This window comes from Panthera tigris, chromosome B4 (assembly GCF_018350195.1).
Source record: "Panthera tigris isolate Pti1 chromosome B4, P.tigris_Pti1_mat1.1, whole genome shotgun sequence".
NCBI lineage: Eukaryota > Metazoa > Chordata > Mammalia > Carnivora > Felidae > Panthera > Panthera tigris.
In genome coordinates this window covers 131,292,776-131,304,465 of record NC_056666.1, presented here as the reverse complement: position 1 = coordinate 131,304,465, position 11,690 = coordinate 131,292,776, and the positions used below count along the sequence as shown (strand labels likewise).

At 50.3% G+C, this 11,690-nt stretch overlaps 1 protein-coding gene across 1 annotated transcript; it reads right to left on the bottom strand.

Moving 5' to 3' along the window:
- Positions 1 to 2,336: 2,336 nt before the first annotated feature.
- Positions 2,337 to 7,259, bottom strand: LOC122240472 (DNA dC->dU-editing enzyme APOBEC-3Ca-like). The gene is made up of 4 exons (XM_042993296.1): positions 7,111 to 7,259; positions 5,665 to 5,818; positions 2,911 to 3,190; positions 2,337 to 2,682 (listed from the first exon to the last, which is right to left on the bottom strand). The coding sequence occupies exons 1-4, from the start codon at positions 7,134 to 7,136 to the stop codon at positions 2,567 to 2,569; spliced, it is 576 nt and encodes a 191-aa protein (XP_042849230.1). The 5' UTR covers positions 7,137 to 7,259; the 3' UTR covers positions 2,337 to 2,566.
- Between the last annotated feature and the right edge of the window lie 4,431 nt (positions 7,260 to 11,690).

Genomic DNA, 11,690 nt, shown 5'->3' with positions numbered 1-11,690 from the left:
GGGAGGGGCCGATCACTGCCCTCCCATCTTAGATGAGGTCCCAGCACAGAGAGGCTAAGGTACTCTCTGGAGCCACTCAGCAAAGCAATGGCCGAGCTGGAATGCCTTCCAGGGGGCCTGGCCTGGCTCCTCCTGCTTCCTCATTATTCCATGGATAGGAGTGGGTGGGGGCACAAGGGGAGGGCCCTTGCTGCCCCTAAAGGCCTCCCAGGTCAGGGATCAGGGATCTGGGCTTGAAACGGGCATCCTGCGAGCTGTGTGCTTGCCTCGTCACGTGTCCACCAGGACCCCAGATGGAGAAACAAAGAGCAACCGGGAAAGTTGACTCCTAGACAGGAAGAGGAGGCCTTGGAGCAGACACCTGTCACCCCAGGCCAGACCGCACGCGCATGCGAGTCCCCAAAGAGCTTCTTCCGGCTGGTGCCCCCACACCACCTCATTCTGCCCACCGGCCCTGGGATGGCCCCAACGGGGGAGGGTAACAAGAGCGTGGACAAGAGATGGAGGGAATGGCGTCCCCTCCACTCCCATCTGTTTCAGTGTCCAGAGTTTCCAGCCAATGGAAGATTCCAGAATGAGCCGGGCCCTTCCAAGAGAGTGATCGGATGTGCACACTCAGGTGTGGCTCAAGTTGACAGCTACGCGGCCTCTGGCCCGAGAAGCACTAAGGGTGGGCAGCAAGGCTCAAAGCCCTTCTCGCCTTTCCCTCGTGACAGCACTCCTGCAGCTCTGGCCTGGAGAACCCCCGCTAGCCCTCGGAGATGGGCAGAGAAGGGGGGTGTGCCAGAGCACGACAGTGACTCTTGGAGGAGACCTCCCGGAGGCCCCTGCGGATCTCTAAGATGGGCCTCCTGCCTTGTTCTTTTCTCCAGAGGGAGCAGATATTGTGAGCTGGCCACGGGGGCCCGTTTGCATGACCGGGACAGGGGAGAGGCGTGTGGTCCCCGGGTGTGCCCCTCGGTGCCTCCCAGCTTGGAGGACGCGTGGACAGGGAGAGCAGCGGGACAGACTGACTGAACAGCCAGAACTCTTCTGCACCGTGCCCTCCGCCCCAGGCAGCAGTGCAGACAGGGAGGGGAGTGAAGAGACAGGTGTCGGGGGCCACCGCTATGCACACCTAATGGGCCAAGGTCAGAGGAAGAAACAACGGGTCCGTGTGGGACCCAAGACGCTCTCCACAGTGATTTTCTGGATGTGACCAACCGCACACCTGCCCTGCTGCTCTTCCTTCCTGGCTTTTGTCTGCCCAGAATCCCAGCATCTCAGGCTGATCTCTTCTCCTTTTCACCGTGCCCTGGTCCAGGCCACCCCGTGGGGCACCGCCACTGACTTTCCAAAGTTCACGTGGTAGTCAGCTCGGCGGTCGAAGGACCAGGTGTTCCCTCTGTTTCTGTTTCTGTTTCTGTTTCTGTTTCTGCTTTATTGTCTCTAATGCTTCTGCTTGTTTCCCTGTGTCCCCAGCTTGACTCTCAGCCACCTACCACTTTTTATTCTGCTTTATGGAAAAGTCCTCCCATTCCCAATCCTATGTTAAAAAAAATAAAACACACTTATTTAAAAGTTTACTTAATAACTAATTTCTTGCTCACTCTCTGTCCTCATCCCCAGGCTGCAACCTGTCCAGAACTTTCCCTCTGGCAGCCATGTGGGAAAGGGGAGAAGGGACAAGGGAGCCAGGATGAGTGTGGCGGTGACCCGGTGACAGGCGGTGGGGGGTCCAGGGCAGCAAGGGCTGGAATGGAAGTAGGTGAGACGGGGCGGGGAGGTGGCAGGTCAGGCAGAACCCAGGACACAGGTACACAGAACAAGGATCCTGCTTTTTCCCACCCTCTTAGCTCCAAGAGGCTGAACCGTGTGTCCCCCAAATCCAAGTGCTAAAGTCCCAACCCCTGGTGCCTCAGAATGTGACTACATTTGAGGCACAGGCTTTAAAGAGATGGTTGTTAAAAGGAGGCCCTTAGGATGGGCCTGATCCAATCTGCCTGATGTTGTTATGAGAAGGGGAAACTGGGACACACAGAGGGGCACCAGGGGCTCCCCACAGTGAGCACAGAGGACAGACCATGGGAGGGCGGAGCAAGAAGGTGGCCGTCTGCTGGCCAAGGAGAGAGGCCCTAGGAGGAGCCTGACCCAGGGACACCTTGATCTCGGGCTTCCAGTGTCCACGCTGTGAGGAAACAAACACCTGCCGTGAGGTCCCTCAGTCTGTGGGGTTTTGTTCTGGAAGCCCTAGCAGAGGAATGCGGTCACTGTCCTCAAGGACCCTGGTTCTCTGATAAGTCACATCCCCGGTAAGGATGTTACTCACATCTTCCAATTTTCACAGCTAGACATACTCAAGCTCATTTGCATTCAGTTTATTAACAAGAAGGTGAATGTGGTGAGATGGGAGGAACCAGGCTGGGGGCTCCCTCATGGGGGAGAAGGAGGCCTTGAGGGAGGAGGGAGGATGCGCAGGAGGAAGCAGGGGTGGGGCAGAGGGGGTGGAGACCTGAGGCGCTGGGGAGGGAGGTGCGGTGGTGGGAGACTCAAAGAACAGCAGCGGCACAGGAGGCTGAGCATGCACTTACCTAAGGATTTCCTGAAGCTCTGCAGCCAGGAAACCATAATCTTTTAACAGATTCCATTTCTGGAAGCGCTTTCCCTTGTGGTACACAAAGTTGTCCCAACAGTATTCAAACTCTGAGATAAAGAGGGAAGAGAGCAGTCATGTGGGCCCTGGGAGGTCTTGCCCTCTGACCCTTTGTGCCCCCCTCCTCAAGGCCTAGTCTCTTCCCTGCCAAGTGCCACCAGTCTTGCCTCAGTTTCCTCCCACTCACTCGCCCTGGGGACATTCTAGATCCTCCCCCACCCCTGTCTCGGTACTACTCTCTCCCACAGTCTGGGTCCCCAGCTCCCCTCTGCTCTCACCATCACAGGACATGATGTCCAGCTGGACCCCTGTGTCCCATAGCTTGCGAAGCCCCTGCTGGTAATTTGGGTGCCAGAAGTAGTAGAGGCGGGAGGTGAAGATGCTCAGCGTCAAGTTCCTGTACTCCTCCAGGAACTCGACCACCTCCTCTGCACAGGTGGGGCAGGGGCTCCAGGATAAGAACCAGGTGACATTGTAATATTCATCACGGCATGGATACTGGTCACGGAACCAAAAGAGGAAGCTCTGTTCTGCATGGCATGGAGCCCAGGGATGGACCTGGGAGAAGTAGAGAAGAGAAGGGGACACTCTTGGCTGACAGAGCAGACAGTGTGGCAGGACTGGGTGCCGTGGAAGGAAGGGTAAAGGGGCAGGAGTCTCAGGGGTATGTCGTTCATTGATTTATCACTCCTTTCCATCTCTCCCTGCCCTGTCTTTTTTTACTGAGTCATTCCTTCCCATAGTTATCCACCATGCATCAATTCTAACATCTATTCTCCTTCCATCCATCTATCCATCCATCCAACCATCCATCCATCAATCCATCCATCCAACCATCCAACCATCCATGCAACCATCCATCCATCCATCCATCTGTCCACCTGTCCATCCAACCATGCATCCATCCATCCATCCAACCATCCAACCATCCGTCCATCAGTCCAAACATCCATCCATCCATCCGTCCATCTGTCCATCCGTCCATCCGTCCATCTGTCCATCCAACCGCCCAGCCATCCAGCTATCCATCCAACCATCCATCCAACCATCCAACCATCTGTCCATCCATCCAACCATCTAACCATCTGTCCATCTGTCCAACCATCCATTCATCCATCTGTCCATCAGTCCAACCGTCCATCCATCCATTTGTCCATCAGTCTAACTATCTGTCCATCCATCCATCCATCCATCCATCCAATCATCCAACCATCCATCCATCCATCCATCCAACCATCCAATCATCCAACCATCCATCCATCCATCCAACCATCCAACCATCCAACCATCCATCCATCCATCCATCGATCCATCCAACCATCCATCCATCCATCCATCCATCCATCCAACCATCCAACCAACCAACCATCAATCCATCGATCCATCCAACCATCCAACCATCCATCCTTCCATCCATCCATTCAACCAACCATCCAACCATCGATCTATCCATCCATCCATCCAACCATCCAACCATCCATCCATTCATTCAACCAACCATCTATCCATACATCCATCCATCCATCCATCCATCCAACCATCCATCCATCCATTGAACCAACCATCTATCCATCCATCCTTCCATCCATCCATCTAGTCATCCATCCATCCATCCATCCATCCAACCATCCATACATCCAACCATCCATCCATCCATCCATCCATCCAACTATCCAACCATCCATCCTTCCATCCATCCAACCATCCATCCATCCATCCATCCTGCCCTGAACCATGTCCTTTGGGGTCTAGGCTGGCTTCCTGGGTGATGGCACCTCGGCAGCCATGCTGCCCAACAGGGGAACCACTAGCCACACACATCTTCAGACCACTTTACCTGGCTGGTGTGAACTGAGGGGGGGGGGGGAGCAAGGGTAAATACACATCCCGTTCCAACAACATAGTAAAAAAGAAGAAAGTAAATGACCTCATGAAGAACTTTTATATTCATTACAATTTGAAAGAATCTCTTAGATATATTGCCTAATACATTATCAATACTAATTTCATAAATTGCCTTCAGCTCTTTGTTTTTTTTTTTTTTTTTTTTTTTTAAAATTTTTTTTTTTTCAACGTTTTTTATTTATTTTTGGCACAGAGAGAGACAGAGCATGAACGGGGGAGGGGCACAGAGAGAGGGAGACACAGAATCGGAAACAGGCTCCAGGCTCTGAGCCATCAGCCCAGAGCCTGACGCGGGGCTCAAACTCACGAACCGCGAGATCGTGACCTGGCTGAAGTCGGACGCTTAGCCGACTGCGCCACCCAGGCGCCCCTGCCTTCAGCTCTTTGAACACCGGGTACTAGAACAGGTGAAACGACCTTTCACCTGTTAGTACTGCTGAAGCATACCCCCGACCCAGCCCATCATGGTTCTCTCCTGGAAACAGGCTCTGCAAAGTCTGCAGTATCAGGGGAGGGGAGAGGGCAGGGGTATGGTGGGACCTGTCTCAGGAGTGGCAGTGGTTAGGGGACAGGGCTGCAGGGTGGTGGCTTGGCTGTAGCAACTGCTGATGCTAGTCACTGGTGCCGTGACCTCCTTCCAGGGACATCTAGGCTGTGGCTGGGAGCAGGCCAGGGGTAGGCAGGACGAGGGGTGTGGGCTGTCCTCTGAGAGATCAGAGGGCCTGGGAACGGAGGAGTCAGCCGTGTGGCCAGGGGACGGCTCTACCAATGGAGCCATTACCAGGGCAGAGAAGGCAATAGTGTCCAACAGGCCCTGACTTTCGAAAGATGCTCTTTCATCTTTCTGCCAGAGGCCAAGGTCCAGGACAAGATTTGAAGATGGTCGGAATGCCAGCAGACTCTCTGAAGGAGCCTCATCGGATGGGTCAAATGCCATCCTGTATCAGGTTCTCAGAGGGTCAAGCAGGGAGCTCATTGGGTCCATGACTTAGGACAACGTCGTGGGAAGGAGCACCCACCACTAAGAACCCCCATCTGGCATCTTACTTATAACATTCTTCTCCTCACTGCCCCCTGTCTCTGCTCCTGCCTGATAGGGCCCCGGGGAGGAAGGGGGGGGTGCATACCTTGTTCCGAAAAACTCCCCAGTCGCTGTCATTATAATAGAAGTAGTCTCTCTCCACTTGGAAGCAGAGATAACAGAGTTTCCGCCCAGAAGCGTAGCGCAGGTTTGGAAACTGGAAACGGAAGGTCTTAGGATCTATCCTGTCCATTGGGTTTCTGGGGGTAAAGGAGAGAAAACAGAAAATGCAGAAAGTGCCCTCTGGAGTTGTCCCTGGTGGGTGGCCTGCCCTGGGCACGGTGGCTCCCTCCAGCCCTCCTGGGCCCTACGCAGTGCTGCTGCTTTTCCAGGCTGGAAGGGGGACGTGCCTCCAGGGACAGTAGGGACAGGGACCCCACCTCTAGGGCCCCCTGGGCCCTGCTCCTTCCAGTAGCACACGCACTCATGTTTTCCTGCCCGCCCTACCCCCAACCCATTAGAAAAATAACAAAGAGAAAGAGAAACTTCTCTATCCCAAAAGAACAGCTCTGTGAAGACTTCAGTTCAATTCTTTTTTTTTTAATTTTTAAAATTTAATTATTTTTGAGAGACGGAATGTGAGTGGGAGAGGGGCAGAGAGAGCAGGAGACACAGAATCTGAAGCAGGCTCCAGGCTCCGAGCCGCCAGCACAGAGCCCGATGTGGGGCTGGAACCCAAGAACTACCAGATCATGACCTGAGCCGAAGTCGGATGCTTAACCGACTGAACCACCCAGGCACCCCTCCTGACTTTGTTTTTACTGAACAGTAATAAATGACCTTGTCCTAACAGCAGCTAGCCCCTCAAGATCCTGAAAACCTTGTTTCCAAAATGCCTTAGAGTCTTACGTTGTCCCTAACTCCCTTATCATTCACTCTTAGCAACCCAAGTGCAGCTCTTCCTGCCCACGAGTCCTGTCCCCGTGCTTTAATAAAACCACCTTTTTTTTTTTTTGCACCAGAGATGTTTTAAGAATTCTTCCTTGGGGGGTCCCGAACCCCTACACTTCAAACCACATCATAAATATGAGAGAAAATCGATTCAAGTGCTTGAAAGGAAATCCACCAACTGCTTTGACCACCCTGTGGTTAGATTCAAAGCGTTTAACAGAGCACAGGAACTTCCGGAAGCCTCTGAAAGTGGGCATCACCCGGCACAGGCAGGGCCAGACATGCCCAACAGACTTTCAGACCAAGAGACTGGCCTGGGGGGGCACAGGGCTGGGTGGGGGAGGCGGGAGGGGTGCGTTCAGAAGCAATCACGGGAGCATCCCGGGAACAGGGTGAGGATCCAGTTGGGAGTGGGTCCTGCAGAGAAGGAGCCCAGAGAAGGAGAGAAGGGAAGGGGGATCGCGGGGAGGAGGAGGCCAAGGACAGAGACCTGCATTTCCAACCAATCTCTGGTTCCCAGAGTTTGGCGCTACAGGGCCGCCAGAAGGAGGGGCTGCAGAAGGGGGCCCAGCAGGACAGAGCGAGCAGAGAGCAGGGGTACCTTGGGCTGGGGCGCCAGGGCTCCATTCCTCTCTCCAGCCTTGGTTTGGGAAAGCCCCAGTGTGACAGTGACCTCCCAGGCTGCCTCTTCAGAAGCCCCACCTCCTTCCTGCTTTGTTCTCAGGGGAGCCCTCAGGTGGTTGCACTGCCTCGGGTCAGACTCGCCTTTCCTCTGAAGCCTCTCCCCTGGGCACAGCCTCCCTCAGAAGGGACCAGCACCATTGGGCAGAGTTATTGCAAAGGGAAAGAGAAAGGAGGACACCGGAGGGGGTTGGAACAGATTGGGTGGAGAGAGCAAGACAGAAGCCAGCTCCTGGGGAGGGGCGGGCTCTCTGAGGACTCAGGGTGAGCCCTCTCTGAGTCACCTCTGCGTTCCCATGTCCCCACATCTGGGCCCAGGTGTTGCTCTCCACAAGCCTGTTGAAAGAATGGAGGTAAGGATGTGGTGTGTACTTTATGTCAGAACTCCTGTGTTCTCTCTTGACTCCACAGTAGTAAAGGCACAGATGGGCTTTGGGTTCCTAATTCTGTGGTTGGTCCTCTGCATAAATCCCCTCAGCCTTCATGTGGCAGATTGAGGGCAGAGACAGGTGGAGAGGGAGAGAGAGAGGGAGGGAGGGAGAGGGAGAAGGAGGGACAGCTTAGGTTTCTCTTCTCTTCTTAGAAGGACACCTGGGGCGCCTGGGTGGCTCTGTCAGTTAAGCATCGGACTTTGGCTCAGGTCATGATCTCATTGTTGTGAGTTCGAGCCCCGCGTCGGACTCTGTGCTGACAGCTCTGAGCCTGGAGCCTGCCTGGGATTCTGTGTCTCCCTCTCTCTCTGCCCCTCCCCTGCTCACGCTCTGCTCTGTCTCTCTCTCTCTCTCAAATAAATAAACATTTAAAAAAAAGAAAAGAAGAAGGACACTAATCCCCTCACGGGCCCCACCCTCATGATAACATCTAAACCGAATCACCCCAAAGATCCTACTTTTAACACCATCCCACAGGAGTTTAGGGCTTCAACATATGAATCTGGAGGATACAGTCTTTCAACCCAGGACAGTTGTGACTGACAGGATTCCTTTCGATGACTCAGGGACAGGATGGCTGATGTGTCATCACACTGCTACATGAGGGGTGAGTTCTGCCTTACACTCAGAGCTGAGTCTCTAGGCCCTGGTGCTGCCTTTCTGGAGGTTGGAGGATCGAGTTCGTGCTCACCACTTCCTCACGGGAGGCCCAGAATGTTAGTGATGGTAGCTGGGCCATTGCTGCCCTTAGCAGGATGGAGATTTCCTGGTGGGAATAAAAGAAGCAAAGGTGTATTGGCTGGGAAGTAGGTTCATAGTGGATGCTGGTGTCTCAGGTGGAGGCTGTGGGGAGTCCTCACACTGTGCCCTGGGGGCAATCGTGACAAAGGAGTGATAGGCAGTGGGTCCCTCCTTCTACCTCACCCACCTGAGCTCTTTGGCTGGGCAAGTTCCCTTGGGTGCTTCTTTACCCTTTATCACAAGGCCCAGTCTTGACAGGTGGCATTTCCATGCCATCATGGAGGTAGTTCCCCTTGGGCACTGTCTCACCTTTGCTCTGCCCAAGTGAACGGAGGTGAAATCAACATGCAGCTCTCTGAGGACCCCATGAAGAATTTGGCCGCTCATGGCCCTCTCCCCACGCTCACCTTGAGTGTCTCTCTGCATTTCCAACCAATCTCTGGTTCCCAGCGTTTCAAGTGCTCCCTCAGAGAGCCCCAGGCCCTTCTCAGGAACACTGGTGCCTGCGTGAGTCAGGGAAAGTGGAACTGAAAGGCAGGTCTCTGGAAGGACGGGCAAGAGGGGCAGGGATGATATAGAGGGCTCCTGGTTTCAAGAAACAAGGAAGGGCCAGAGTGTCTGTTTTGATCTACCGCCGGTGAACTCCTCGATCCCTGTCCCTTGTCACCGGTCGCGTGACCCAGGCTCCAGGTCAGGTTCAGCTCTGAGGGCTGGCTCAGTTAAGGGCTCCTGTGGTGGGCAGGGTCCCGCTGAACAGCCAGAGTCCATGGAGCAAAGAAACAGGAAATCCAGTGACAAGTTCAGTGTTGTGCCCACCTGTCCAGCCTCTTTTTGTGTTATGTGAATTTCACCTGAGTAAATTAAAAAAGAAATGGGACACATGAACAAACCTCAAATTGTTCGAAATTGTACTGGCTCTTTATAGATCAACATGAATTTATGGACAAATTTTCAGGTTCCATGACAAATCCTGCTATCAACGTGCAGGTTAATTTTGGAAAGCATAGACATCTTTGTGGCACCGAAGGTCTCTATCCATGAACATGGTACATGCTTCAATTTATATAGTTCTTCTTTTTATGTTTTCAATGAATCTTGTACTTTTTAAAATAAAGGTCTCACACATTTTGTTAGGTTCACTTCTAGTAAACTCTTTGGGAGATATTGTAACCTTTATCTACCTTTACCTTTATCTACACTTTTGTTTGTTGCTAGTGTCTGGGAACACTATTAATATTCCTAAACTGAAGTTGGATCTACCAACCTTACTGAGAATTTGCTTGCTGTTTCTCATAGTTTCTGTTTTTTTGTGTTTTTTTTGCAATCCCCACAGCTCTTGTCCTTTATTGAAGCCTGTGGGGCACTGGCTTGGACAACAACACAGTGTTGAACAGTGACAATCATAAAGGGGACTTTTGTGTCATTCTATTTTTAGGGGAATATTTCTAAGAGGGAAATAGAAAACTGTCCCAAATTCTTCATTTATCTTTTTTAAAAAATAATTTTTTGAGTATAGTCGAAGTCCCATATTCTTTAAATCTTTCTTGGCTTGAATATTTGTTTGCTAACCATTTAATTATGATTTTTGCATTTATGATTAGAAATATGGCTGTAATTTTTCTTACTCATGTTCTCCTTATTTAGCTTTTTTATAATTATTATTTTAAAATAATGTCTACACCCAAAACAGGGCTTGAATCCACAACCCTGAGACCAAGAGTCACCCACTCCACTGACTGAGCCAGCCAGACATCCCTCTTCTTATTTAATTTTAAATCAAGATTATTGTAGCTGCCCAAAATCAATTGGGGAGTTTGGCTTTTTTTTCCAATTTCCTAGGAAAGCTCAATTCTGATCCTTACATGGTTGATTGAACTCACCATAAAACCTCTGGGTCTGGTAATTTGATATGGTTGTTTATGTAGTCATTTTAAGTAATAATTGCATTTCTTTAATGGTTTAGGGTTAATCCATGTGTTGTATTTCTTTTGGTATCATTTTTATCATATTTTTTCTAGAAGGTTGTCCATTCAGTCTCATTTGTCAGATTGATTGTGTAAGTGTGTTCACAGTATTATTTTCTGACTTTTTACACACCTATAAAAGATAACCCCAGGGGTGCTTGGCTGGCTTAGTCAGTAGAGCATGTGACTCTTGATCTCAGGGTTGTGAGTTCGATTCCCATGTTGAGTATAAAGATTACTTAAAAATAAAATCTTTTGGGGCACCGGGATGGCTCAGTCAGTTAAGTGTCTGACTCTTGATCTCAGCTCAGGTCTTGATCTCAGGTTTATGAGCTTTACTTATAAATACATACATACATACATACATACATAAATACATAAATAAATAAATCTATATTTTAAGAAAGATGACCCCATTTTTCACTGATAATATAGTTTTTGCTTTCTTTCTTCATTACTTTTTTTCAAAGTACCAGGTTTTGATTTTAATCAAAATCAAATTTTGTTATTCCCATTTCATATATATATATATATATATATATATATATACATATAAATCTCCCACATTTTCTTTACTCATCAGTCAGTTGGGCATGTATGTTGTTTCTATATCCTGGCTATCATGAATAATGCTGTAATGAACACAGGGGTGCAAATATCTCTTCAAAATATCGATTTCATTTCCTTTAGATATTGTCACAAGCACACTATGAAGACGCACACACAAGTTGTCTTTGCACAATGTCAGCGTTATTCAGTCACAAACAATGTTAATGTAATTATAAAACTGGTTCAGGATTCCAAACTCAATGACATTTCATATGCATATAACTTGGCTTCATACACACCGTGCCAAGCAAAGCACAAGACAAAGTCACACAACAAACCAGTTACAAGGGGTAAGAAGTTAATGAACTTAACTTGAAGCCAGTCTGTGGGCGCATAGTTGAGACGAGGCCTCCATCTGATCTGCGTCAGCTCTTGGCATTTGCTGCCTATCATATTCAAGCAGTGGAGGATCTGTATTATGCTCAGAGATCAATCTGGCAGAGCCTTTGGCCACAGTTGCCTTTCTGATGCAGTCAGATAGATGCGAAAGGGTCAGCATCTGGAGAATCTGACTGTTGGCTGCAGCTCCTTTTTAAGCTCGTTGGAGTTTTATCAGCCTTGGGCCTTAGCAGACCTCCTTTGGTTCTGCTGGCTATCAGTTCTGGGTGTTGTCAGCCTGTGCTGGTTTCAAGGATATCTGGTCTTACCTGCAACATCCTTGGCTGCTTAGATCTCTGCTGGACAGGAATGACTGTCTTGCTCTCTATAGGTATATACCCAGAGGTGGGATTGCTGAATCATATGGAACATAAAAG